Below are 25,680 nucleotides of genomic sequence, written 5' to 3'. Positions count from 1 at the left end.
ATCCCTCCTCAGTGGCAAGCAAACACAGGTAACAAAAAATCCCTTTTCTGTGGCGAATCCTAAGCTGACGCGACCCAGCAGTGCAGAAAGTGATCCAGTTAGGAAGGTGTTAATCCAAATTGCACACCTGAATGAATGGGTTAATGCGCATTCCTGAGTAATGTGATAAACACAGCACGTATTGTGTGCAGCACAAACCTACTCCCTGCAGGGGTTAACAGCTGAGTCCCCCACCACCCTCCCTTCAGCATTCCATGCCGGGCCGCAATGCGCATGCGTGCTCCCTGTGCCCAGCTCCGTACACAGAGCGCCCGGACACACGCTGGAGGAGGCGGATAAGTTAGAAGAGTGCTGCTCTCCGGCCAATCAATCAGGAGGCGGCAGCGGGGGCAGAGCCACGGGGCTCCACAGCACTTTCCTAACTTCTCCTGGTCGTCGCTTGTGCGAGGCGCAGACTGCAGCCACCCCTGGGTGCCATAAAGAAGAGGGATCCGTGCTGTGTGCTCTCCTCCAAGTCCCGGGACTCTATACTGCCGTGCCTTCACCACCATGCTGCGGATAGCTATCTCCCCTCTACTACTTTGCACTTTAGCACTCAGCAGCCTCAGCGTCTCTGCCAGCAAAAGTTGCTCGGAGGTCCGGAAACTTTACGCGTCCAAAGGCTTTAATCAGAACGATGTCCCGTCGCATGAGATCAGTGGTGAGTGCTGTACATGGGGGGCTCTGCTGGGTGATGTGGCTGCTCCTCTCTGCCTCCTAGCCTTTTGTTGCCTGCTGCTGTGTTGGGCCATCTACAGACAGCGATGTGCTGCCCCTCTCTGCCCATGTGATACTGCGTTGCAACCACCTTTGGAATATCGTTTACCTGTTTATAGGCTATTGAAGTTCCAGTGAAGGCCAATGGGAAGTGTTGAGATTTGTGCATGTCGCTATGGGGGTGAAAGCTCAGCTGTCTGCAGCTATCCACATAAGTCTGCGACAAGGATTTGTTCCCAGTCGGGACTCAGGATGGGGAGGGGGGCTCTGCCACAGTGTGTAGCAGAGATTTGTGGGTGGCTACAAGTTGCCACTAATGACACATAAGCGAAGTACCCTTGGCCTGATGGTGCATGCGATCTCCCACAAATGATCGTTCCCTGATCCATCTGGCCTAAATCGTCAAGTGTTTTTTGCGATTTCAATAATTGCTGTGGGAGTCTATGGGGGATATGAGCGATCGGTCGTTTGGGGATCTGACATGATGGTCATGTGTTGCTAAACATTGTTTAGTGAATTTTTAAGTGACGTTACACAATATCATGGAAAACGATTGTAATGTAAAAAGTCGCCACTCGCCAGTTGTGAAAAAGTCAACAGAACAATCGTGTTGGGGGTATGGATGGTTTAGTTGCCAACAGTGGCCTTGGATAACATTAGCTACAGCTGTATGTAGCTGCTACAAATCTATGTGATGTAGCTTTCGTAGCCAGTTGTCAGAGTATATGAACTTAAATTTGCCATGCACTAAATGATCAATGCTGCGATTCACATGGTTGAGTACTTCCATTGCCGATCACAGAATGTAGGTCACTGTGCTGATAGAAAACACAACTTTAGCCCAATTTAAATGTTTTTGTATAATCTAGTATCTAATTGGGCAACAAAAATTGTATAGTGTACGATTAGCTGCACAGGGGGCATCCACTCTGTAATCTTGATTGTACAGATTTACCAGATCTGTGTAATACTATATAATATATAATCCAACAGATTGAAAATACTTTGGTAATATTGTGTTGATAAGCTGTTATACTACATTAAAATGGTAAGTTTGAAGAACCAAAGATTGTATGATTGGCTTGGGTAACATCTGCCACTTTTTACAGCAATGACAGCCTGAAACTTGACAGCCATTTACTACAAAACTACTACAATTTTGCATGGGTACAAGATGTAAGTGTGAACACTATTCTTTTGGCTGCAATTATTTATCTACGTTGTGTAGTGCTGACATTTGCAGATGCACTCTAAAAAGTACATGGAATAACTTACTAGTAATGAACTGTCCCTCAAAGGAGCTCACCATCCAACATGATTGCTGTAGTCTAGAGTCCCTAAGCTTTGTTTTTGCTATGTTGGAGGAAGCCCACACAAACATGGGGTGAACTCAAAGTCCATGCAGATAGTGACCTGGCTGGGAATGCAACGTGGACTATAGCGAGGCAGGATTGCTTACTAGCCCGCTGTACTACCCTGGTACATGGTAACAAGTATTGGGAAGCAAGCTTACTGATATTGTGCACAAAGCAAAACCTCAACTGTCCTGGCTTGCTATTTTAGATATGCTAGGAAGGTCATTTCAACTTTCCACTGCTGGCTAATGGGCCACATAGACTGTAGAAGACAGCTGATGGCATGCCGACTCATTTTACTGCAACTGTGGGGTCAGGTAGAAAGGACCCCTGAGGCAGCTCTTGTGTGAATCACATACAGGAAACAAGGGGCTGGTTTTAGTTTAGTCATCAGTGTCCGATAAAGCATGTGTTACTCAGGCACAGGGTGCTCAGCTAGGCAGTCCCATTACTAATTGTACCTTCAGGCAGGCTTTTCTCATTTTACCTTGTTACTTAGTGGATGGCTTCCTATTGTTCCCACTAATGCATTGTACCATGTGCAGTCTTGCCGGGCATTGTTCAGTGCTGCACCTCTTTCACTCTTCCAGAATACTTTGTGCCTTTTCACAATAGTTGGTCCAGTTGGTGTCTTGTATGCTGAAAAGAGATAAATGAGTTCTCTCCATGTAACTGATCCCTAAATTATTGTGTATGATGAAGGCAGCAGCTTCTGTCACGGTTTCTTATTTGATGAGGTACATTATCAAACAGAAAATTGTTGGGAGTACATGGAACGCTTGCTACAAATGTGGAGTCTTCACTTTTTTGAAAGAATAATCTAGACTTGGGCATGTTTGCATGTGTTTTACCGCTTTTGCGCAACCCTAACGCCAAATGTAATTCTATGGATGGTTTCTGGCAGTTGGCATTGTATGTACAGGTTTTAAATGCTGGCAGCAGTGTTTCGGACATCATGCACATTTTCTTCCTATGTGTTTTATTTTATTATTGTGCTGCTGTGGGTATTTTTGCAAATAAACGCATGCGAGAGCATTTCAGAGCACCCCACTGTGAAATTACTTTTAACTTTATTTGCTTCTTGGCTTTCGATTGGTTTATGGAACACCTCTTATCCTCCTTCTTGTGGACGAATGCTTGATGCAGAATAGTCTGTATGAGGTTTCGACTAAAGCTGGCTATACATCTATCGACTTAGCGGCCGATCGACCATCTGATTCAATAATATCGTATCGGATGAAAAGCTGTGCCGCCGATGCATGCCTGATCGACAATGTGACTAATTTTGTGCTGAGCATGTCGATTGGACATGCTGCAAGATGCCTGGGTTGTCGTGGTCGATCAGATGTGTGGCAGGAAATGGCGAGCGATATCGTAACTATCGATTGTTACGAAACTCGCGCTGCCTTTCCTTCTGTCAAATGTGCCCCTCCCCGTGCACTATACTTGTCCATGTCAGCCGCTAGCTCCGTCCTCTGTTCACGCATGCACCCCCACATTGTTTCCGGCGTACACGAGGGTGCGTGTGACATTATACATGCGCCCTTACGGCACTGCGGCAACCTCGTGGGGCGCATGTATGGACAGAGCCAGTGTCTGACTCTGACAGGTACAGTATAGTGCACTGATAACTGAAGGGGCACATTGCATGTTGGGGGAACAGCATCGGGCTGATGCGGTGTCACAAGATCGATTTCAGCATGAAAGCGATCTGGAATCGGCCTGCAGTGTATGGGCAGCGGACAGATCGCACTCCTAATCAGATTCGATGAGAGATTTCTCTTGGGTCAAATCTGCCCATCATCTTTAGATGTATGGCTATCTTAAAGCTGACCCAAACCAAACAATTTTTTAATTCAAAACATTTAGTTACACCACTCTGACACATACAAAGATAAACACTCCTTCAAGCCTATGAGCATTTCAGTGCATGCTTTTCACCTTTCTCTTTTCATAACTAGGGTTATACAGGTGGCAGCCATTAGCAATTCTTCCATTGCCGGACACCTACTCCACCAGTTTGCCGGATTCTGTCCGGGCAATATGAAAGGAAGGGAGGGGAGGGGTTGCTCCAATAAATGTAAAATATTTGATGTCGTCATGCAGCTGAAAAAAGGCAGCTATTAATTATAATTTAGAAAATAGATTTTATTTCTGAAATCTTGTATTTTTATTTTGGGTCCACTTTAAGGACCCTTCCACACTGTCTATCACTGCATCGTGATGCAATGATATTCCTATGGGGCTTTACACATTGAGTGTGGTATGTTGTGGTGCAGTGGATTCCAATGCAACAACACAGCATGCTGTGCAATAAACGGGCATCTCATGCAGTTAGTGGCAGTGAGGCATACTCTCATTGTACTGTAGGCCTCACTGTATGTTCGTACTGTTGCAATAACACATGGTGCAACATTTTGCTATGCTGTGATCTGATTGCAACAAAACTATCTTGGGGTGAAAGGGCCCTTAGATCTAGAGCCTTGTGTGGAAAGTTAATGTGTTATCGGTTTTTTTTGTTTGTTTGTTTCCCCCCCCTCCCCTCCTCCTCCTTCTCTGCTGATAGCTGTCAATGGGCATGATTCACAAAGCTTTTTCACCTGTTTTCACCTTATCTATGTTACATTTTTTTACCTTTTTTATAAAGAGCAAAAATATAATATAATTAAGGTAAGAAAAGTAATAATGAAATGAAGTTAATCAGAAACCTCTTACTTTGAGTGATTATTTTGCTTGTAAATGTGCTGAAAGGTTATTTTTATCAATTAGGTGATAAGTCATTTCTGAAATGTTTTGTGAATAGAGCACAATGTGGCTTCCATAGCTTTGGTTTAACAAATAAGTAATTTTATCCAAGCAGAAAATGAGCTCCCTTTAGCAATCTGGGCACCAAAAAGTCATATCATGTGATCTCTCCCTGGGTGCAAAGTCTGATAAATGACTAACTCCAGGGGTTCTTGTGAGCTGCATTGAGCTGACCATATGTTACCAGTGACTTTTCAGTACCCTGTGAAGTTAATGCTCCCTGTAAATGACATTGTGATGTCATTGATTCTGTAGCTTTCAGCCCTCTCTATGGTGTCTGTCCATGTCTTGGCCTAGCAGATGTATGTTAGGGCCTGTACACACTGAAAATCGCCAGTCGCATATATTCCCTTGTAAACGCAGCATTGCATATCATGTTTGCTAGCTGCAAGTATTGCAGAAGACTGAGGCTCTGGATAAGGCTATGGAGAAGTAATTATCAATTTGTGTTCGGTGATTTATAGTTGCTTAAAACTATTCTAGTGGCTTCATTGTCCCTTTTTATACATGTTTCATACTGAGGGTAGGAACACACTAGGCAGAATCGCATATGCGTTTTCCATAGCACATAGTGGAAAACGCATGTGTGATTCTGCCTAGTGTGTTCCTACCCTTAGGCCTCCTTTGGTTGTATGGTTGAACTGCATACTTTTTAGACAGTTCTGCCTCCCATCTGCTGCTAAATGTCAGTGTTCGTTACCCCAGGCGTGCCAGTGTTGGACATTCAATGGTGTTAATTGGCATTAAAAATAGTAAGATTGCGTTGTCTAAGCATGGCTTCCTTCTCCACCACCTGTACTAATCGGTAGCAGGCACACGTATGCTCAGTCGCTGACAGGCAGTGAATTCATCACCTTCAGCCTCCCATGTGCAAGATATAGAGCTAAATATATACTGTACATAATGATTCTCTTCAGGCCCCTTTTACACCAGCAAGCTAAACCTGCATTGTTACCCTATTTTGCCACAAGGGGCCGCAAAAGCAATGAGTCTATGGAGACTTTCACACTTACTGCGGTCCATTTGGTTGCACTAGACGTGCCCGATCCACAGGTCTGCTGACACGTGCAACAGCGAGTGACAGCTGGGTGTAATTTAAATCGATGGGCGATTCATACTTTTTAAAAGGTTGGTGACGCGGAACGACTGAGATTAGCAGGGATCTCTGTGATGTACTTCCTGTCTAGTAGGGAGTATGTCACTGTGTGAGGGGCGTTCGGGGGGCTGGCACAATGCCTATGACCCTGTCGGTTTATTTTGCTGCAGGGTCGTATGTTTGCAGTAAGATACAGTAGGAGCGGGGCATCGCACCGCAAAGCATACTTTAAGTGTGATACCAAAAGTGTTTGATAGTTTTGAATGAAAATCTAGTGTGCCCTTGTGTACAAGGCCTAAGCTTCTGTGTGACTATTGGTGACTGCTGAATTAAGGTGCATACACGTTAGTGTCGTCCATCAGGATCTCGTTTGATCCTTTAGGCGGCCCTGCATCACACCTCCCACACCCTCAGTTCAATAGGATCGAATAACTTTTAACACCCTCAGAATCTTACTCAAAATCTTTAGAGCCAGAGCCTTCTGTCATGCTGCCCCTACTCTTTGGAATGCCTTGCCACCCCCAATCAGACAGCTTCAACCCTGGAGGTTTTTAATTCAAAACTGAAAAACTACCTTTAGTCTGGCATTTATGTTCACATAACTTTTTCCCTGTAACACATCACGTACCGCAACTGTGTAGTGATCTGAGACAAGCCTGTGCGCTTTGGTAGAAAAAAGGTAACCAATAATCATAAAACGATTAAAAACACTAAAATAAGAAATTGGTGGCTTACCTCATAGACTACTCATTTTAAGTGGAAATATGTAATAGTAATAAGCACAGGCAACTCGTTTCGTGGGATCCAGCCCACTTCCTCAGGCCAAATAAAGTGCCGCTGCAGTAAATTAGTCGCATTTGGGGCGCCGCTAGGCTACAGGCGCCCCGAATGCGGTTAATTTACTGCAGCAGCACTTTATTTGGCCTGAGGAAGTGGGCTGGATCCCACAAAACGCGTTGCCTGTGCTTATTACTATTAAATATTTCCACTTAAAGTGAGTTGTCATCTATGAGGCAAGCCACCAATTTCTTATATTAGGGTTTTTAATTGTTTTATGATTATTGGGTGCCTCTTTACCTTTTTCCTGTGCCACACTCCCCTCCATGCTCCAGTCGGAGTTCTATACACCTTACCTGAGGTGAAATTCAAACACCTTACGGATCTAGAGTGCATGAGATTTTTTTCAATTGGAGAGCGCCCGCCTCCAGGATTGCTGGCATACCTGAGTGGATTCAGGTTTAAGACACTCCCATCTGCCTTAAAGAGAAACTCTGACCAAGAATTGAACTTTATCCCAATCAGTAGCTGATACCCCCTTTTACATGAGAAATCTATTCCTTTTCACAAACAGACCATTAGGGGGCGCTGTATGGCTGATATTGTGGTGAAACCCCTCCCACAAAGAAATTCTGAGTACGTTTCCAAGTGCCAAAAAAAACATGCAGCAGCTGCATCACCTGCCAACAGTAAAAATGTCACCATGTAATGTCAGAATGTAAATCAGGGATTTAAAAGATTTTACAATGGGCAAACACTGACTAATTTATACATAATGTAAAATTGAAGCTTTTTTTTATTTTTAATTTTTTTATTACATTATTTTCATTGGCGTTTCTCTTTAAGTGGTCGGTTGCCCCGTGTGCAACCCACCTTTTGAGTATTCCCTTTTTTAACACAATTATATGTTCCTCTACTTGTGACATACTGCACAATTTGGGCTCCCGTTTGTCTTTTCTCAGTACACCACACTTTGGTAGAAAAGCGCTTTACAAATGTTTTGTAGTTGGCACTATGGGAAATGATCACTGTACATGTGATTATCTGTTATAGCAGAGCGTCTTGTACTGTTGCTATGGGAAGGAGCAATGATGTGCAGCGCACAATGCAGTGGCTTCTGGCTAGTGGGGGAAGTTGAGGAACCGTGCGCTTGGGGTCACTGACACACCATTGCATTCCAGCGGTTCTGGAGGTGTGGTTAGCTGACAGGGACAACAAATGATGATTTGCTTATTCAGCAGTGATGCATCGTGGGAGAGATCATCCAATCTGAATAATCACAAATGCCTCCTGTTTAAGGGCTGGTTCAGACAGACGCTTGTGGAGCGTTTACTGCCAGCGTTCGGGGCTTGGCGTTAAACGCTCCCATTCAAGTGAATGGGAGCGTTTGTACCAAGCTTTCACGCGCGTTTACACGAACGCGGCGTTCGGGTCCCGATTTTCACTGGCGTTCAAGGAGCCCCTGGAAGCTACATGTTGCTTCCAGGGGCGGTTAACCGTGGCGGGTAATGTCCCCCTAGGGGAAGAAAAAACGTGACCGCATCCAAACGCAACGCGAACGCTGCTGAAAGCCCGAACGCATTGCCACCGCGACGCCAATGAACGCGACGCCTCCAAACGTCCGTCTGAACCAACCCTTAAGAAGGCAAACTTTTTTTATTTTCCATGCCATGCTACTTCATTATCATTATCTTATTCATTATCAATGGTAGGGATTAGATTGTGAGCTCCTTTGAGGGACAGTTAGTGAGTGACACTGTATACTGTACAGCGCTGCGTAATATGTTGGTGCTATATAAATACTTAATAATAATAATAATAATAATTGATTTCCAGAGGTTGGGGTGAATGAGATGAATGCACTTTGGGGGGAGGAAGTGTGTCACTTTGGATGTTGCTAAAGATACTAGTTGGCCATAGTGATAAGACTCTTGTTTACAGCGTATTTATCTTTCTAGTGTTGTGGTTTTTTTGCTTTTCGTTCTTCAAGTATTTATTCTATAACACGTATTTTTATCATTCTGATAATTGAGGACGTGTTTCCTAAATTACCGTGTCATCAGGAACTTGGTGAGATTCATATTCTTTGTAATAGTTTGAAAAATACCAACCGTTAGTTTCACAGGTTTCTCTTCTCCTCATTTATTTTCAGTGCAATAAGTATTTGACTTTCCCCTCTTCCCCCCCACCTTTTTGTAACAAAATTAGTGTCAGCTTTTAATTTCAGTGTGGCAGTGGCACGACCAATTAATAGTTAATGTTCATGGCTGCCTCAAATCCTCCAGTTTCAGAGTGGAGAAATTACCATAATCTTTCTCCATTAAACATTCCAAATCAGATGGAAATTTTTCAGGCCGGCACAGAAGTTCCAGTGTTCTCTTGTGAAGGTATATTTTACTGTGCAGCTGGTAAGCTCATGTGTTTCTTTCCAGAAGCAGCATTTGGGACATAAATAGTCACTGTTGAAAATGGGAAGTGTCAGTCAAGCAGTCTTTATTTATTCTGCACAGTATCATGCATTTTAATTGAAGTGAGGCGATTTGTTAGCTTCCAGTGTAAATGACGCTATCCTCCTCTATTGCTTTTTACAGTAACGGCACACTAACTTTTGTCACGTTCGATAAGTATACAGCTTTATGCTTTCACAAAGGCGCTTCTTTTGGTGTTGAAAACTCATCTTAACCACTTGGCATTCCTGGGTTTTGGTCCCTCAAGATTCTGGACAATTGTAGCGTTTCAGCTGTGTCACTATTGCTACAACAATAACTTTTTTATTACTTATGCCACCACAGTAATACGTGTGTGTGTATATATTTTTTTTTTTCCCAAGAATTGTTTCATTGCTTTAACAACTTTCATATTTATGTGACGGTTCCAGACAAATTTTTCTTTTGGAAAAGTCATTCGCATGATCCAGAGATCTGCGCACCAAGTATACAGCTGCCAGCAAAGTGGGAGGTTCTTTCTCTGCACAGAACCATGATCTGACTCCGCCTAGTTCTTTCCTCTACTCCCTCCAATGGAACACTGGAAACTGTCTGGTCCTCCCTCCTATCTTCAGGACCAACATCTGTGGGCGATGAAGACATTAGCAGGGAACAGACTGCTGTTTAGTCTAGCTAAGCAGCATCTGGTATTGGCATAGGAAGCTAGCATTGCAAACTCAGCCAGTTAATATAATCCGAATGCAAAAGCTGCTATAATATAATATGAATGCAAAAGCTGCTTACATGTATGGTATAAAGCTCAAAGATATGTGAAATTAAAGTACAGTGTTCTCCCTAGAGCCTTTTAACTGGGCGGAGCGCCCGGCTGGTGGTCAGTCCCCGCCCGGCTGCTGTGATCACTAATCATATTTGCTGTCCTCTGAATCCTCCACGCTCGCTCATCCAGCACAGAGCACATCAGCTGTGGCCAGACCCGTTTCTAGGGGCCGTGCAGCCGTGCGGCAGCCCTGAGCGCAGACAGCCAAAGGGCGCTGTGAACTCTCCCTCCCTCTCCCCAGGGGACTGCCAAGTAATTAGTTCAGGGAAGCACTGTATACAGCTACACTGACTGGCCAGGGGGGAAGGGGGGCAATCTCCCCCCAGGCCACCTTTCATTCAGTGATTTAGGGCAGGTCTGGTGTCTGGTGTATTTGGGTTTGTTCAGGGGCGTAGCAATAGGGGTTGCAGAGGTAGCGACCGCATCGGGGCCCTTGGGCCAGAGGGGCCCCATGGGGCCCTTCCTCAACCAAAGCATTAGCTGTTTATTGGTCCTGTGGTGGTAATAATCACCTCTATAGATGCTTTGAATCGTAGTAATCATTAACAAACTGTTCCCCATCCGATTCTTGCACCTAATACTATGTATGACCAAGGCAGGTTTGGTTGCGCCGTATCAAGTGTTATATATAGAGTGCTGGGAGGGGCCCCATGTAAAACTCGCACCGGGGCCCATAGCTCCAAAGCTACGCCACTGGGTTTGTTGTAAGGCAATGTGAAACTTGAGGCTAGCTGATAAAAGTGCAATCAGAGAACAGGCAAGCTGGCAAATATACACAGCATGAATGATGCAGAGCTTGCCTGAAGGGTCTGTGGGAAAACATCTGTCTGGTCTCTCCCCATTGTTATTATGACTGCATGTGTGGATAAGGTGTTATACAAGTTGAAAAGTTTTTGACAGTCCCTAGACTCCAGGAGGGCTGCTTTCTGACTTGTGTGAGGGACTGTCAGGGACAGGAGTCCTATGATAGGCAAGTAGCCTCTGTGTGATGTGCAATACAGATAAGCTCTCTGCTCCATCTCAGGCTATTCTCAATTTCTCTCCACTCCTCTGGGCTAGTGCACGCCAAAATCGCAATAGCAATCGCTAGCAATTTGTGAGTGTGATTTTGTGAAGCGATTTTCAGAGCTATTTTTTAATGAATTGCTCCAAAAAAATGCTACACACTGCATGTAGCATTTTTTGGAGCAATTCATTAAAAAAAAACGCTCTGAAAATCGTTTCACAAAATCACACTCACAAATTGCTAGCGATTGCTATTGCGATTTTGGCGTGCACTAGCCCAGAGAGAGGAGGAATGGAGAGAAATTGAGAATAGCCTGAGATGGAGCAGAGGCTACTTGCCTGTAATAGGACTCCTGTCCCTGCCAGTCTCTCACACAAGTCAGAAAGTAGCCCTCCTGGATTCTAGGGACTGTCAAAAACTTTAACTTGTATAACACCTTATCCACACATACAGTCATAATAACAATGGGGAGAGACCAGACAGATGTTTGGACACGGACCCTCCAGGCAAGCTCTGCATCATGCTGTGTATATTTACCAGCTTGCCTGTCCTCTGATTGCACTTTTATCAGCTAGCCTCAAGTTTCACATTGCCTTACAACAAACCCCAATACACCAGACACCAAACCTACCCTAAATCACTGAATGAAAGGTGGCCTGGGGGGAGATTGCCCCCCTACCCCCTTGGCCAGTCCGCCCCTGAACTATACTGGATACCTATACTGGAGGCACCTACCTGGCTAATCTATACTGGTGGCAATTATACTGGGGCACCTATGCCTGGCTACCTATATTGGGGGGACCTATAGCCCACTACCTATACTGAGTGCAACTAGACCTAGCTAACCTATACTGCAGGCACCTATACCTGGCTCTGGCACGGGGGGGGGGGGGGCGCAATTTTTACACTCTCGCACTGGGTGCATTTTAGCCTAGAAACTGCCCTGGCTGTGGCATTGGAGCTGGCCCGCTGTCACTCTGACACAATCTCCGCCCTCCTCCTCAGCTCCTGACAATCATTACAAGCCAGACCCCGGGAGCTTTGAAGGAGGCACACAGAGAAAGAACTGAGAGAACGTGGGCTTCCTGTGTTCCCTCTGGTGAGTCGCTGATCTGCCTGTCATGCAGAGGACGGGCTCTCCTCCTCCTGTCTTCCCAGCATGTGCTCCAGCCTCACCCGATCAGAGGTCCATGTGGAGAAGCGCTCGTTCATGCCGGGGAGAGTAACAGCAGGGCAGATGGTTATCTGATAGCAGTAATGGTCCCCAAGCAGTGGAATCCTTCTGGTCAGCTGCTGTCTCTGTGCTAGAGATCGGTATTATTTTAGACAACTTTACATATACAACTGCTTCCCTTCCCCCACTGCTCTGCCCCAGACGGAGACGTTACATAGTAAATCTAGCTGTCCTGGACATCAGTCTGCAGACTTCCTGCAGTGTGCTGTGCACTCACATACATTTTCATTCCTGCATGTCTCTCACTCTCCCTCTACATTTCCCTCTGTCTAACTGACAAACTTTCTCCCTCTTTTTTTTTCTTTCCCCTTCCCCAGTCACTTTCACACACACTCTCTCTGTCCCTCAAAGACAATCCATCTCCCTCCCAGACTCACACCTATTCCTCTTCCCTTCAGTTTGTATTAACTTTTTCTACTCCACCCCCTCTATATACTACATTTCCTGAATATATGTATGTCTGCTTACCAGTGCTTGACTTTGTTTAAGGGGAGAAGCCACAGCAGAAGCCCCCAGGCACTTATTTTATCTTTGTAGTGCATGCTGTTTTGCAAGACAAACAAGCATGTCTACACTGGGCTTACTACCACTATGTCAGCAAAGACTTTTGGGAGACTTTTTGAATGACATAACAGAACGGTCTGTGGGCATTTGTGGTTTTGGGCCTAAATTAGTCACTCAGTCTACAGCCCTGTCTGGTATTATTCCGGCTTTGGCAGCGCTCTTATCGGATTGCCCCTCGCAACAGCTACACTCAGTGTAATGCCTCGGAATCCATTAGCATCATTTAGTGTAATCCTCTACCCCTATCGGCAGTGCCTAGTATGATTACCTCACCAACACCCAGCGCGATCCACCTACTCTCCTCCCCAGCGAGCAGCACCCAGCATGATCCTCCCTGTCCATTCTTACCTAATAGTAGCACACACCATCACCCTCTTTCCCCACCCGTCGCGACCTTAATATCCCACCCGGCTACATTTTCATGCCACCCGGCTGGAAAAAAATTCTGGGGAGAACACTGAAGTATTTGTCTACTTAAAGGGAACCTAAAGTGAATGTAAGTTGGCCAGTTTAATGTACCTGGGGGATCTTCCAGTCCCCTGTAGTCGTCCTGGTACGTCAAAGGTGTTTTTTTCCTTTCTGTTCTCCATTCAGCCGCTGTGCCCCTCTAAAAGCTGGTTGCCTGGGCTAGTCACAGGCTACTGCGCATCCCTGGGTCCAGGAGTGTTCGTGCAGTAGCAGTTTGTGCAGAATGCTCACAGCAAGGGGGAAGGCACAGACTTTCTCTGAGTGGAATGTGGTCTATAACTCTGATAGTCTGAGGTACATTACTGTGGCCCTCCTGAGTGAACCCAGCCTTGTGATTAGGGAATGGCAAATATCTATTTTGAAAATTGCGACAGTTACGCCTCTGTCACGCCCTTTTCCATTGTGTGTTACGTTCTAAAAATTACAGGGGCACCAGTATCATTGTAATGGGAGTGCCCTTTTCCACTGCGGTATTTCCTTTTAAGCAACACCGGTTTTCTGGCTGTCCTGCTGATTCTCTGCCTTTAATACTACTATTACTAATAATACTTCTAGCCACAGCCCCTGAACAAACTTGCAGCAGATCAGGTGTTACTGACATATTGTCAGATCTGACTAGATTAAGCTGCATGCTTGTTTCTGGTGGTGTTCACACTACTGGAGCCAAACAGATCAGCAGGACTGTCAGGCAACTGGCATTGTTTAAAAGGAAATTAATATGGCAGCCTCCATAGTCCTCTTGCTAGAGTTGTCCTTTAAGCGCTTTGAGTCTGACAGGAATAAAGCGCTATATGAATATTAGCATCATTGTGAAATGATCAGAAGCCTTTGCTCAGACACTTTAAGTATTTGTAACATACCTGTTTTTGTTCAAAAGAAATATTACTCAAAGCAACCAGTCAGAATTCAGTTCTATTTATTTATTTATTTTTTATTTCATGTAAGTCGAGAAGAAATGGTGGAAAACAAAATAGACAATCTCAGTTGTCATTGGCAACGTTGGCAACGTTATCAGATTTTATATACGTGGCTTATAAAATCCTGCTGTCTTTATTGCTTTTACTTTTATTTGCTGTGTTATACACAAGAGGAAACAGGAAAGTATACAGAGTTGCTATGGAATGTTCTGCAGTTTGAAACAATGTAGCATTTCACTAAACAAATTCTTCTCAACCTGTACATTGCCAAGATATGTGTAGTATCTGAAGATGACCTAAGGGCTCATTCACATTGTCCTGCACTGTCAGTTTTGAAACACTGTACACTAGTGTGCAATCTACATGGTTACATGAAAGTCTAATGGCCCGTACTCACGGGCTGCAAATGTTGCCTGTCGCCAGCACACGTGAGCGTGTGGGCGACAGGCCGGCGACAGCTCCTCGCCAGGTCCCTCCGCGTACACACGCGGAAGAGGGACCAGCGGCGAGGCGGAAGCTGTCGCCGACGTTCCTCCTCCCTCCGCCGGAAGCTCCATATACTTTAATGGAGGTTGCTGTCGCTAGTCCGCGTACTCACGACTGTCGCCATGCGATTGAAACTTTCAATCGCATGGCAACATGAGCGACGGGCGACAGTTCGGGGTGCGCGCGCGTGCAACGGCCCATACTCACGGGCGACCTGTCGCCGCATCACGCGCGCGCCGCGTGTTGAGGCGACAAAAGTCCCTCGTGAGTATGGGCCATAATGGTTACATGAAGGTCAATAGACCTTTTCATGTTACCATTCACAGTACAGCTGCGCGTTGCAATGTAACGTGCCAGAAAATTTTATTGCATGGGACACACGTTCTGTTTGCGGCTGCCAACGTCTGCGATTTAACCCACCATGACATGCATGCTGTGCGATGGGAATGCATGCAGAAAATCGCGTTCGTTCATTTTTACAATAATTATGTATAAATGATTTAGTCAGTGTTTGCCCATTGTAAAATCTTTTAAATCCCTGATTTACATTCTGACATTTATAACATGGTGACATTTTTACTATTGGCAGGTGATGTAGCTGCTGCATGCTTTTTTGGCACTTAGAAACAGCTGTATACAGCTATTTCCCACAATGCAACAAGGTTCAGACAGGAAACTGCCAGGAGTGCCACGGTCCTCAGTTTCTTGTGGGAGGGGTTTCACCACAATATCAGTCATACAGCGCCCCATGATGGTCTGTTTGTGAAAAGAAATAGATTTCTCATGTAAAAGGGGGTATCGACTACTGATTGGGATAATGTTCAATTCTTGGTCGGAGTTTCTCTTTACGGGCTGATTCGCACAATGATTCATAAAATACGTGTGGGTGCCTGCTGATTGCAGGTAATTGGCAAAGCAAAAGTACAATGAGAGGGATTCCACTGCCAGTGTCATGGTTTCTATTAAATCGTGATCGCGCTGCATGTAGCTTTTTCTGAGTGATTTGCATGTGAAAGAGCTGCAAAATTGCACATTCCCTCAAAATTGCTTTGCAAACTTTTTTGCAGTGTGAACCAAGCTTGAAAGTGCCATGTTTTAGGTCCACAGTTGGAGAAGGGGGATGTCTTACAATTAAATTATTTACCTGACCACTCTTTCTCTTTTAGGGTCCGTTTCCACTGCTGCGGAAATTGGGCTGAATCCGCAGAGTTTCCCCACAAGCAAATTGTGCAGGGAAACGCTGCCATAGGGGATAATAAATGCTGCCATTGTCTAAATCGCTTGCCTTAGCGATTTCTGCCGACATTGCAGCATTTTTTCTTTTTTATTTTTGTGTGGGAGGCAGCGGATTAAGTGTAAAAGGGCCCTTAGAATCAATGCAAAAAGCTGTACCTAGCAAAGCCCAATGCACTGTGAAAAGCGTACAGCAATGTCCTTAGTGTGAACGAGGCCATGCAGAGGTGTCTCTACATAACAACTTGTCAGAATTCATCAATTTTACTGGTGTAACCGAGCTATAAACTGAAATCATCTTGCCTGTATCCTTCAGCATGCCTGTTCTCTTGGTATGGTAATTAAATGTGTTTCCACCAAGGCCAGGCCTTTGAGTAGAGGAAGGTTTTCTTTCTTTGCAGCTGAGATGTGGTACGATGACCCTGTGCTACAACCACTGTAACATTGTCAGTGAGCCCTGTTCAATAGGCACAGTAAAATGATGCGTGGACCCCAAACAAGGGGTGCAGAGAGGCTGGTGAAATCTGATCCTCGGCTACAGAGAAATATTTGTACCCTTCAGAATGAGAAAAATGTGCACAGAATGTGTACTCGGAGCTGCGAGGAGGGAGTTGACATTTTTTGGATTGCGTTTTGCAGCAAAAGGTTGTTTTTAATTATCTTGCCATGTGTATGGCAGCAAATCAGTTTGCATCTTTATTCATATTGTCCCCATCACAAGAATGACATTTTGTGACAAGATTTTGGTCTGCCCCCAGGGGATAATTAAGATGCTATTACAGATGTTTGTAAGGAGTAATCACAGGAAATCTTAATCTCCTTTGTTTGATGATGGTAATGCAGATGAGGCTGGGGTGTGGGACTGTGTTTGGGTTTTCTTTGTGACTTCAGTTTTGTATGAGTGTTCCTTGTTTGTATTCCTGGGCGGCCATAGGAGTATATATTCCTGGCTGGCTACAGGCGCTGGATGCTGAGCTCTCCTAGGACAGTGAATAGACTTGATTTATCCTCCCTGAATGGGTGCTGCAGGCTGCATTTACTTTACAGCAGAGCTGATGTGGAAGGAAACAGTCCAGCATATAGCAGTAACAGTTGTGGCTGTTTAAAGCGGACCTGTCTTCTCTAAAAGATGTGCAACAGCATTTGGAACCTTTAAATGACTTCCGATGCCAGGGGTAACAGATCTTACTCACCCGGTGCTTCTTCCAGCCCCTAGCAGGCATCTCAGTCCCTCACTGCAGCCCCTCCTCGTTGTCCAGCTGGCCGCCCATAGTAATTGTGACCCCACTGGCAGGTCGGCTCTTCTGCGCCTGCACGAGCATTCGTGCCCATGTCCACGTCATGTGGCTTGTTGTGGGCAGTACGTGTCGCTGACTTGTACGAGCGGGAACTCATTAATAATAGAGGAGCTGTCAGCCATACTATCTCAAAAAACACATATAGAAGTAGATAAATACTTGCTCTACTTACATAACACATGTATTGCACTGTCCACGTTTTGATTTGTGATTTTTCTACAGTAAAAAGAAAAAATCCTTAGCATTTACCATTTTAGGTGTGGCTATTTTGAAGCCAATTCTGAAGTTATTTCCTCCCTAAAGGTGACCACACACCATACAATTTTTTTTAAAATATCTGTTCAATTTAAGAATTGCAATACATTTTTCTGACTGGTCATATTTTTGAAATGTTACAATGTACCACACATGTTCAAATTTTTCCTCAATTATGATAAAATTGATTGGAAACTCAGAGAAAATTGCTAGGGTGTGTATATTAAATTAACAATCCAACACACACCATACAATCTTTAGTAGAAATTGAAGAGAAATGTCTGGCATTCTGGATCGATTTAAATGGAAAAAAACGGGAAATCCGATCGGATTTTTCAGTCGAATGAAGAAATTTTTTTTTTTTTCGAGATACGATCGTTTTTATCGAATTACTGTAAAATCTGATCATTTTATTGTATCGTGTGTGTGGCCACCTTAACATTTAAAATCTGACCAATGTACCACACACCCATGTTCAATTTTTCCCCAATTATGATAAAAATGTTTGGAAACTCTGAAATAATTGCTAGGGTGTGTATATTAATAAACTGACAATCTAACACACACCATACAATGTTTAGAAAAATTGAAAAAATGTTTCCAGCATTCCGGATCGATTAAAAATTGAAAAAGGGGAAATCCGATCGGATTTTTGTCGAATGAAAATTTTTATTTTATTTTTTTTCCCCCGGGAGGTCCTATCATAGTTATCGAATTGCCGTAAAATCGGGTCATCTTATTGTATCCATCATGTGGCCACCTTTTAGTCTCCCCTGCCTGATTTGCCCGCCCTTCACTATAGAAAGAGCATTGTCTCAGCATGAGAAATATTGGCCAATCAGAGAGGAACAGAGGTGTGGGAGGGGAAAACAGAAGGGAAAGAGGCTTCAGCCAATCAGGTAAACTGGGGCATGATAATGTATCAACAAGAAAAGTAATAGTGATTTTAACTTTTGGATTGCCTGGTTAGCATCCTTATTACTTGCTTACCAGATAAAAATAAAGAATTAATTTTATGCCCAACAGTTAGGCTTTAAAACCATTTCTTGTGCTTGAGAACTGAACATCACTGAGCTGCCCAGTGGCATTTAGCAGGGATGACCTGTCCTCCGCTGCCCTTGAAATTGGTGACAAGCTGCATGTCTCCAATTTCGGAGTGCGATTGTCTGATGTTGGGGAGGAGGGGCAGGAGGCGGCACAGAGGCAAGTCTTGCACCCGGGAACATGTTCCCCCATCTGCCCCTCCTGCGCCGCCTTGGGTACACTTTAGCTAAGAGCGCGTGTGCAGAACGCTCCTGATGCCACGGAGGCACATGGTCAACAACCCAAGCTAGACTTCAGACGTGGCTGAAATTGGCACAGTAGGTCAGATACTTTAACAGGACAGCTATTACATTGTACATAGATGTGGGAAATATGTACCCTTTTTACACCGCAGTAATAACCCATAAAGGGAAAGAGAACATATTAGATGAGTGACTTTTTTTTGTACTTGCCTGAGTTATTGTACTTTTCTCTTGCATTTGTAAACTGAAGCTTTATCCCAGTGTGTTATCCCTGGTGTAACCTCCTTACACCATGCATTTTAATGTCTAATCTGAACAAGTGTGACAATGTGAGGACTCTTCACACACACCTGGGTAGCGCCGGCTAGCAGCAAGGCCCTGGTGATGTTTGCAGCCTCTGTTGCATAGACCTCTTGTGCTAATTGAAACTTTCTCTCCCCCTCCTCTGTGCTCAGGAAATCCTGGTCTACAAGAACAGTTTACGTTTTCAGTAATATTTTGGATGGCTCTCTTCATACCGGGGATGCGTGAGGACTGGAAAGTCTGCTGCTGTCTTCCCTGCCTCATAATACAGCAATTGATCTCGCAGGGATGCTCTGTTATTTGCTTGTCTGGCTCTGCGGCTTAATACCTGCACAAGATATTTATTACCGCTGGACTTGGCAATCGGCAATGGTGGAGTCTTATAAGACCTATGAAGCGGTTTGAATAGCAGGCCTCATGTATGGCCGCAAAAAGGATTCAGATTGCAGTTTCCAGGGTAGCGCTGAAAATATAGCAGAAACCGCTTCAGTGTTCTCCCCAGAATTTTTTTCCAGCCGGGTGGAATGAAAAAGTAGCCGGGTGGGTTGAGATGAAAATGCAGGACAACTCTGCTTACAGCATAGGAGGTGGTGAGGAGGTGAGCCAATGATAGCCGGGTGGTCAACAAATCTAGCCGGGTGGAGCACCCGGCTAAAAGAGCCTGGGGAGAACACTGCGCTTGCTATTGGCAGCACATTGTCTTTAAAGCCCTTTTTCACCAAGGATCACGGTGCGATCGTGTTTTTATTTTCCTTTACTGTGATTCTGACATGATTCATCGGGTGTAAGCTGTGCATTTGCTGTTAACTGGAGGGAATAAAAAAAAATCTGGGAGAGGTGGGGGGAAATAATTTGAATTGCAAAAAAATAAAATGTATAGGAGCTCAAGCCCTCCCCTTTGGTGAATTATTCATTGACCTTTCCATTGCTATGTACATTAAACACATGCATGGTTGTACTCCGTATCTATGGAATGGCAGTGCTCTACAAATCAGTAATAATACTAAATATCAGGGCTGTGGAGTCGGGCAATTTTGGGTGCCTGGAGTCGGGAAAAAATGCACCGACTCCTAATGAATTTGTAACTGTAATTAAAATAGAAAATATGATAAAATGTTCTATTTCTCAGATAATAGTCATTAAAAATAATGTATATATACAGTAATAGCTGTGCTTAGTCCACAAAAATGAAATAAACCAGTCAAAATTAGTTACTTGTGCTGCTTCAATAAAGCAGTCCCTGTATTTTTAAGGTCCGATATACATATCTGATTGTGACTGTATATATGATGTGTACACAGGAATCTTATATATATATATATATATATATATATATTATTACTAAATAACATCTATGCTGTAAGAATTAAGCCTGATGTGTAGCTGTATCACTAATAGAGATGGTCAACGAGATGGAAACAATTCTGCATTGATGCTGATTTATGCAAATGTATGCACTCCCTTTGCTCATGAAATCAAATAATGTGATATGTTGTTAAAATTTGGTTTGGTGACTACAAATTAAAGGGTAACTGAAACGGATGAAAAGTAAAGTTTTTTTTTTTTTTTTTTTTTTTTTTTTTTTTTTTTTATACATACCTGGGGCTTCCTCCAGCCCCCTTCAGGCTAATCAGTCCCTCGCTGTCCTCCACCACCCGGATCTTCTGCTATGAGTCCTGGTAATTCAGCCAGTCAGCGCTGTCTGGCCGCATGCCGCTCCCACAGCCAGGAACATTCTGCACCTGCGCAATAGTGCTGCACAGGTGTAGTTTGCTCCTGGCGGCGGAGTGCGTGCATGCGCACCAGGCCTGACTGGCTCAAGTACCTGGACTCATAGCAGAAGATCCAGGTGGTGGAGGGGGACATCAAGGGACTGATTATCCTGAAGGCGGCTGGAGGAAGCCCCAGGTATGTATAAAACTTTAATTTCATCTGTCTCAGGTTTACTTTGTTACACAGTAGTACTATATTCTACATATGCACTCCCCACAGAGCTGCAGGGAATCCACTGAGAATGCTGTGCACATTGAACACAGAGGTGTTGTCTGTTTACAATCTCCTTATTCCCCTGCAGAGTACCTGCACATCATTCTTACATGTACCCACACTTACATTGCCTAGGGCCTGATAGATGTTTGTTCTGGTTTGTACCTTTTACAAGTACTCTTACCAAGGACTAGTTTTAGTCTAAAGGGAATAAATATACTAGTCTACATATCCTTCTCACTTCAGTTGTCTTGTAAAATTCCTAAGCGTTGGCAGTTAAGAGACGAATTTCATGTTACATACTTTTAATCAACAAAATTGTAATATGCAAATTAGAGGAGTCGGAGTCGTGGAGTCCTAAACTGAGGAGTCGGTGGATTTTTGGACCGACTCCACAGCCCTGCTAAATATCAGTGTTAAGAAAGGCAGCTTGGAATGGTAGTTTCAATACCTTTTTCTGTTTTCAGTCTTCCAGCTGTGGCTTTCTAGACATGTGTATGTTACATTTGTATGCATAGGCAATATTGATGATGATCCACAAAAATAATTGTATGGTCTGTAGTTATCCCGCCCAACAATGGCTGCTTCTTCTGTCGGTCATTTAGTTCTTTGAGGACACAGATTCTTACAAAATGGAGTCTGCAGACACCTTCTACAATACCGGATGCCAGCAGTGGTCTAATGTATCAGCTCTGTGTTTCCAACATGTGCATCCAGTCTTAACATCAGTCCATGTTCTCTAAGTACCGTATGTTTGTGGTCAAGACACTGATTATGTGAGATTAAGTACAGTGGTGGGGATTGGTGACAGGTTTGGGAAATGCTGCATTAGTGAATGTATTGGGCTGGGGCCAGTGTTGGCAGCCAGAAGCTAAGAACAGACTCTAGCTTTGCAAAGCTTAATTTTGCATCCAACACAAGAACGTGTGGCTGACTGTGTGTATTTTATTCTCATGCACAATTTAGAGTAGCAGTAGAATACACTAGTGAACAGATAGAAGAAGGAAAACCTCCTTCAGACCTTTGCTATGTCTGTAAGCAAAATTGACTTGAAGGACCACTGTAATGAGCGGGATGTGAAGGATGCTAGATTTCCCTTTTTTTTTTTTTAAAGGAAAACTGTGTGTGTGTGTGGGGGGGGGAGGGTTTGAACTTGTCTGTGGCTTCTAATGAACACCCCCCCCCCCCCCAGACATCCTGTGCCCGCGCTGGGACAAAACGATCCTCCGGTCCAGCCGTGGCGCACTTCCTGTTTTTTGCGACTTTAGCACCGCTGTCCACTGTGCCTCGCTCTTGCTGACATCGCCGGGAGCTTTCTACGCAAGCACAGTACTAATTTTTTTATTGCTTTTGTGTTTTTCCTATACTCTAGAAACTATGCAAATAGACTATTGCTATATCGGCCATTTCAGCCCTGGAAGTTTTAAAGTGGTCCGGAACTCTTGCACAAGACAGAAGAAAAACATTAGGGAAATGCACCCTGTATGTATTTAGAGAGTTTAGCCTGTCTAATCCCCCCCCCCCCCCATTTGTGACTAAGCATAGGGTTGTGGGTTTTTTTTTTTTTTTTATCAATCACCTGCCACGACAGAGAGCTAATTGGTAAACGCAGGATGTTAACAATGTCAGCGTCCATGAAAGCAGGAAGTAGCTACCCTGCAGATTTATTTTAGGATTTGTATCAGCTGTAACAAAGATGATGATCTTTAAAGATTTTTATGCTGTTGCTTATCTTTTAGAACAGAGAGGAAGTTAACGTTAATAGTTAACGCACTTCCTCCAAATCGCTCTGCATTGCGCCATCTGTCTTTTTTGAAATCCAGTTTTTTAAAATTTTGCTCTGCTATTCTTAATGGTTGGCATCTGCATGGCTGGCTTGTGAGGAACCTCTGCAAATGACACACTTTAGGAAATGCTAGCTAAAATGTTCATCCCAAAAAACAGCTCCCTCACCCCCCCCCCCCCCCTCACCTCATCCCTCATCTCCCTCCCTGGGCTGTTGCTGCCTTTATTTGGAATTTTCAATGACCCACTGGATGGCTTTATCTTTCGGGAACAAAGGAGATGCCTTTTTAGCCAAAAACTTAGTGAGACCACCAAGGACTTGAGCTCATGCAGTGCAACTTCGCACCCCATTCAACAATAACAAAAATGCATGACTGAATAGGCCAGAACCGCAGAGTGGCTGAGGCATTCATTAATGTCTAGGACACTGTCACAACACAGACAGATCCAAGCAAATATCTCTGGCCGTCTAAAATAGAACACAGGGTAATCTTTACCGTTACTTGCCTTCTCTGACAAGAATATACCATCCCCATCTGGCATCTGCTTCAAAACAAACCTGACCCGTTGGACTATTTACAACAATGCCAAAGTCCCAGAAATCAGAGGTTTCTCCATTTTCATGTTGTTAAATCTTTGTTCTGAATGCGGATAAAATGTCTCTTCTCTCAGGTTGTTATAATGCGGAGCAGGTCAATTGATTGGCAAGGATCTAAAAGACGCCTGTGTTAATTATATAATTTTTTTTTTTTTTTTTTTTTTTTTAGTAATCAGGCAGCCATGCGGGCATTTGGGTGCCTGATACGGCTAGTAGACAGTCAACGACTAAATAGTACTTAGGGGTTGTAGCTGATTCGCTAGAAATATCGGTTGTTTGCACGATTTCCAGGTGAGTGGAATTACTGGGATTTGGAGGATAGTTGTTAAGATTGTGTGTGTGTGGGCATTAGATGGGCTGGTTAAGCACCTATTGGGGGGGGGGGGGGGGGGGTGTTGGACTTATAGCAAAGGGTTAAGATTAGCATATTGGTGCCAGGTTGTGCATAGGAAAAAATTAATTTCCAATACTTTTCGCAGGAACATCCATCGCCCAACTGATGTGATGCAATATGTAATTATTATGATGGTATTGGGGTGTATTCCCATGAATGGTTGAACCACCCCGGCTAGTATGTAGTTCGTCTACCTTGCTGTATGAATGTGTCCAGGTTGGTGACTATAATAGGGTGGTTGATGTCCTCCAATGTTTCTTACTGTCCTTTGTAAAGATGGTCTGCATGATGATTTGCATTCTGTCTTCCTTCTAATAGAGCTACTATGATCAACAATTTTGTTTCCTGAAGGTACTTTAAAGGGATACTGTAGGGGGGTCGGGGGAAAATGAGTTGAAGTTACCCGGGGCTTCTAATGGTCCCCCGCAGGCATCCTGTGCCGCCACTCACCGATGCTCCGGCCCCACCTCTGGTTCACTTCTGGAATTTCAGACTTTAAAGTCTGAAAACCACTGCGCCTGCATTGCCGTGTCCTCTCTCCCGCTGATGTCACCAGGAGCGTACTGCGCAGGCCCAGTATGGTCTGTGCCTGCACCGTGCGCTCCTGGTGACATCAGGGGAAGCTAACGCGGCAACGCAGGCGCAGTGGTTTTCAGACCTTAAAGTCTGAAATTCCAGAAGTGAACTGGAGGTGGGGCTGGAGCATCGATCAGTGGCTGCAAGGGTACACGATGCCTGCGGGGGACAATTAGAAGCCCCGGGTAACTTCAACTCCATCTTCCCCCCCCCCCCCCCCCCGAATAGCCCCCCCTCCCCAGTATCCCTTTAAGGTGATTTCAAGAATCCATCACCATTTCCACTGTTTCTTGTGAACTTCAATACGTGGGCTACACTGATCCGTCCTCAAGACTGATGAAGTCAGCAAATGCACTGGCACAGTTTCTGTTGCCGGTAGTGATGGGGCTCTGATAGCTGAAGTGACAGCCCCAGGCCTGTCGGTCGGTGCTGTAGCTATGAGGGACAATGGTGTGGTGCACCCTGGAGTGGCTTCTGGTAGTTGGCGTAAGGAGGGGAACAATGCACTTCATTGCTATCATTTAATAGTTCAGCGTGTTAGATCTTTTTAAAGGGGAACTGAAGTAAGAGGTATACGGAGGCAGCCCAGTGTCCTTTATCTCCTACCCCCCCCCCCCCCCCCCCCCCTTCCCGTGGAGCACCCGGCTAAAAGAGCCTGGGGAGAACACTGCAGCCATATTTCCTTTTAATCCATACCTGTGGCCAGGCAGCCCTGCTGGTCTATTTATCTGCAGTAGTATCTGGGTAGCACTAGAAACAAGCATGCAGCTGACCTTAAAGTCAAACGCCTGATCTGCTGCATGCTTGTTCATGGGCAATCGCTAATAGTATTAGAGGCAGAGGATCAGCAGGGCTGCCAGGCAACTGGTATTGTTTAAAAGGAAATCCACATAGCAGCCTTCATATCCCTCTCTTTTCAGTTGTCCTTTAAAGGACACTTGAGTGAGAGTGATATAGAGGCTGCCATATTTATTTCCTGATAAACGATGCAAATTGCCTGGCTGTCCTACTGATCCCCAGTCTCTATTACTCTTAGCCATAGGTCCCGAATAAGCACTCTGCAGATCAGAGGTTTCCGACTGAAGTCTGACTGAATTAGTTACATGCTTGTTTCAGGTGTGTGATTCAGACACTACTGATGCATGAGAGATCAGCAGGGCTGCCAGGCAAATGGCATCATTTGAGGCAGGGAACATGCTTCGCAGAATACCATGTGTTTTCCACTATGTGCTATGGGG

At 44.5% G+C, this 25,680-nt stretch overlaps 1 protein-coding gene across 1 annotated transcript in view; it reads left to right on the top strand.

Annotated features, from left to right (window-relative positions):
• Window positions 1–319: 319 nt before the first annotated feature.
• GPC4 (glypican 4) overlaps window positions 320–25,680 on the top strand; it is a 171,189-nt gene continuing 145,828 nt past the window's right edge. Inside the window, exon 1 of the mRNA XM_068250946.1 lies at window positions 320–700. Within this exon, the coding sequence (XP_068107047.1) occupies window positions 550–700 (151 nt within the window). The 5' untranslated portion in view covers window positions 320–549. The remainder of the gene's footprint in view (window positions 701–25,680) is intronic.

This window comes from Hyperolius riggenbachi, chromosome 8 (genome assembly GCF_040937935.1).
Source record: "Hyperolius riggenbachi isolate aHypRig1 chromosome 8, aHypRig1.pri, whole genome shotgun sequence".
NCBI classification, from domain to species: Eukaryota; Metazoa; Chordata; class Amphibia; order Anura; family Hyperoliidae; genus Hyperolius; species Hyperolius riggenbachi.
Note: the sequence above shows the minus strand (reverse complement) of the source record. Positions and strands in the feature narration are given on the sequence as shown.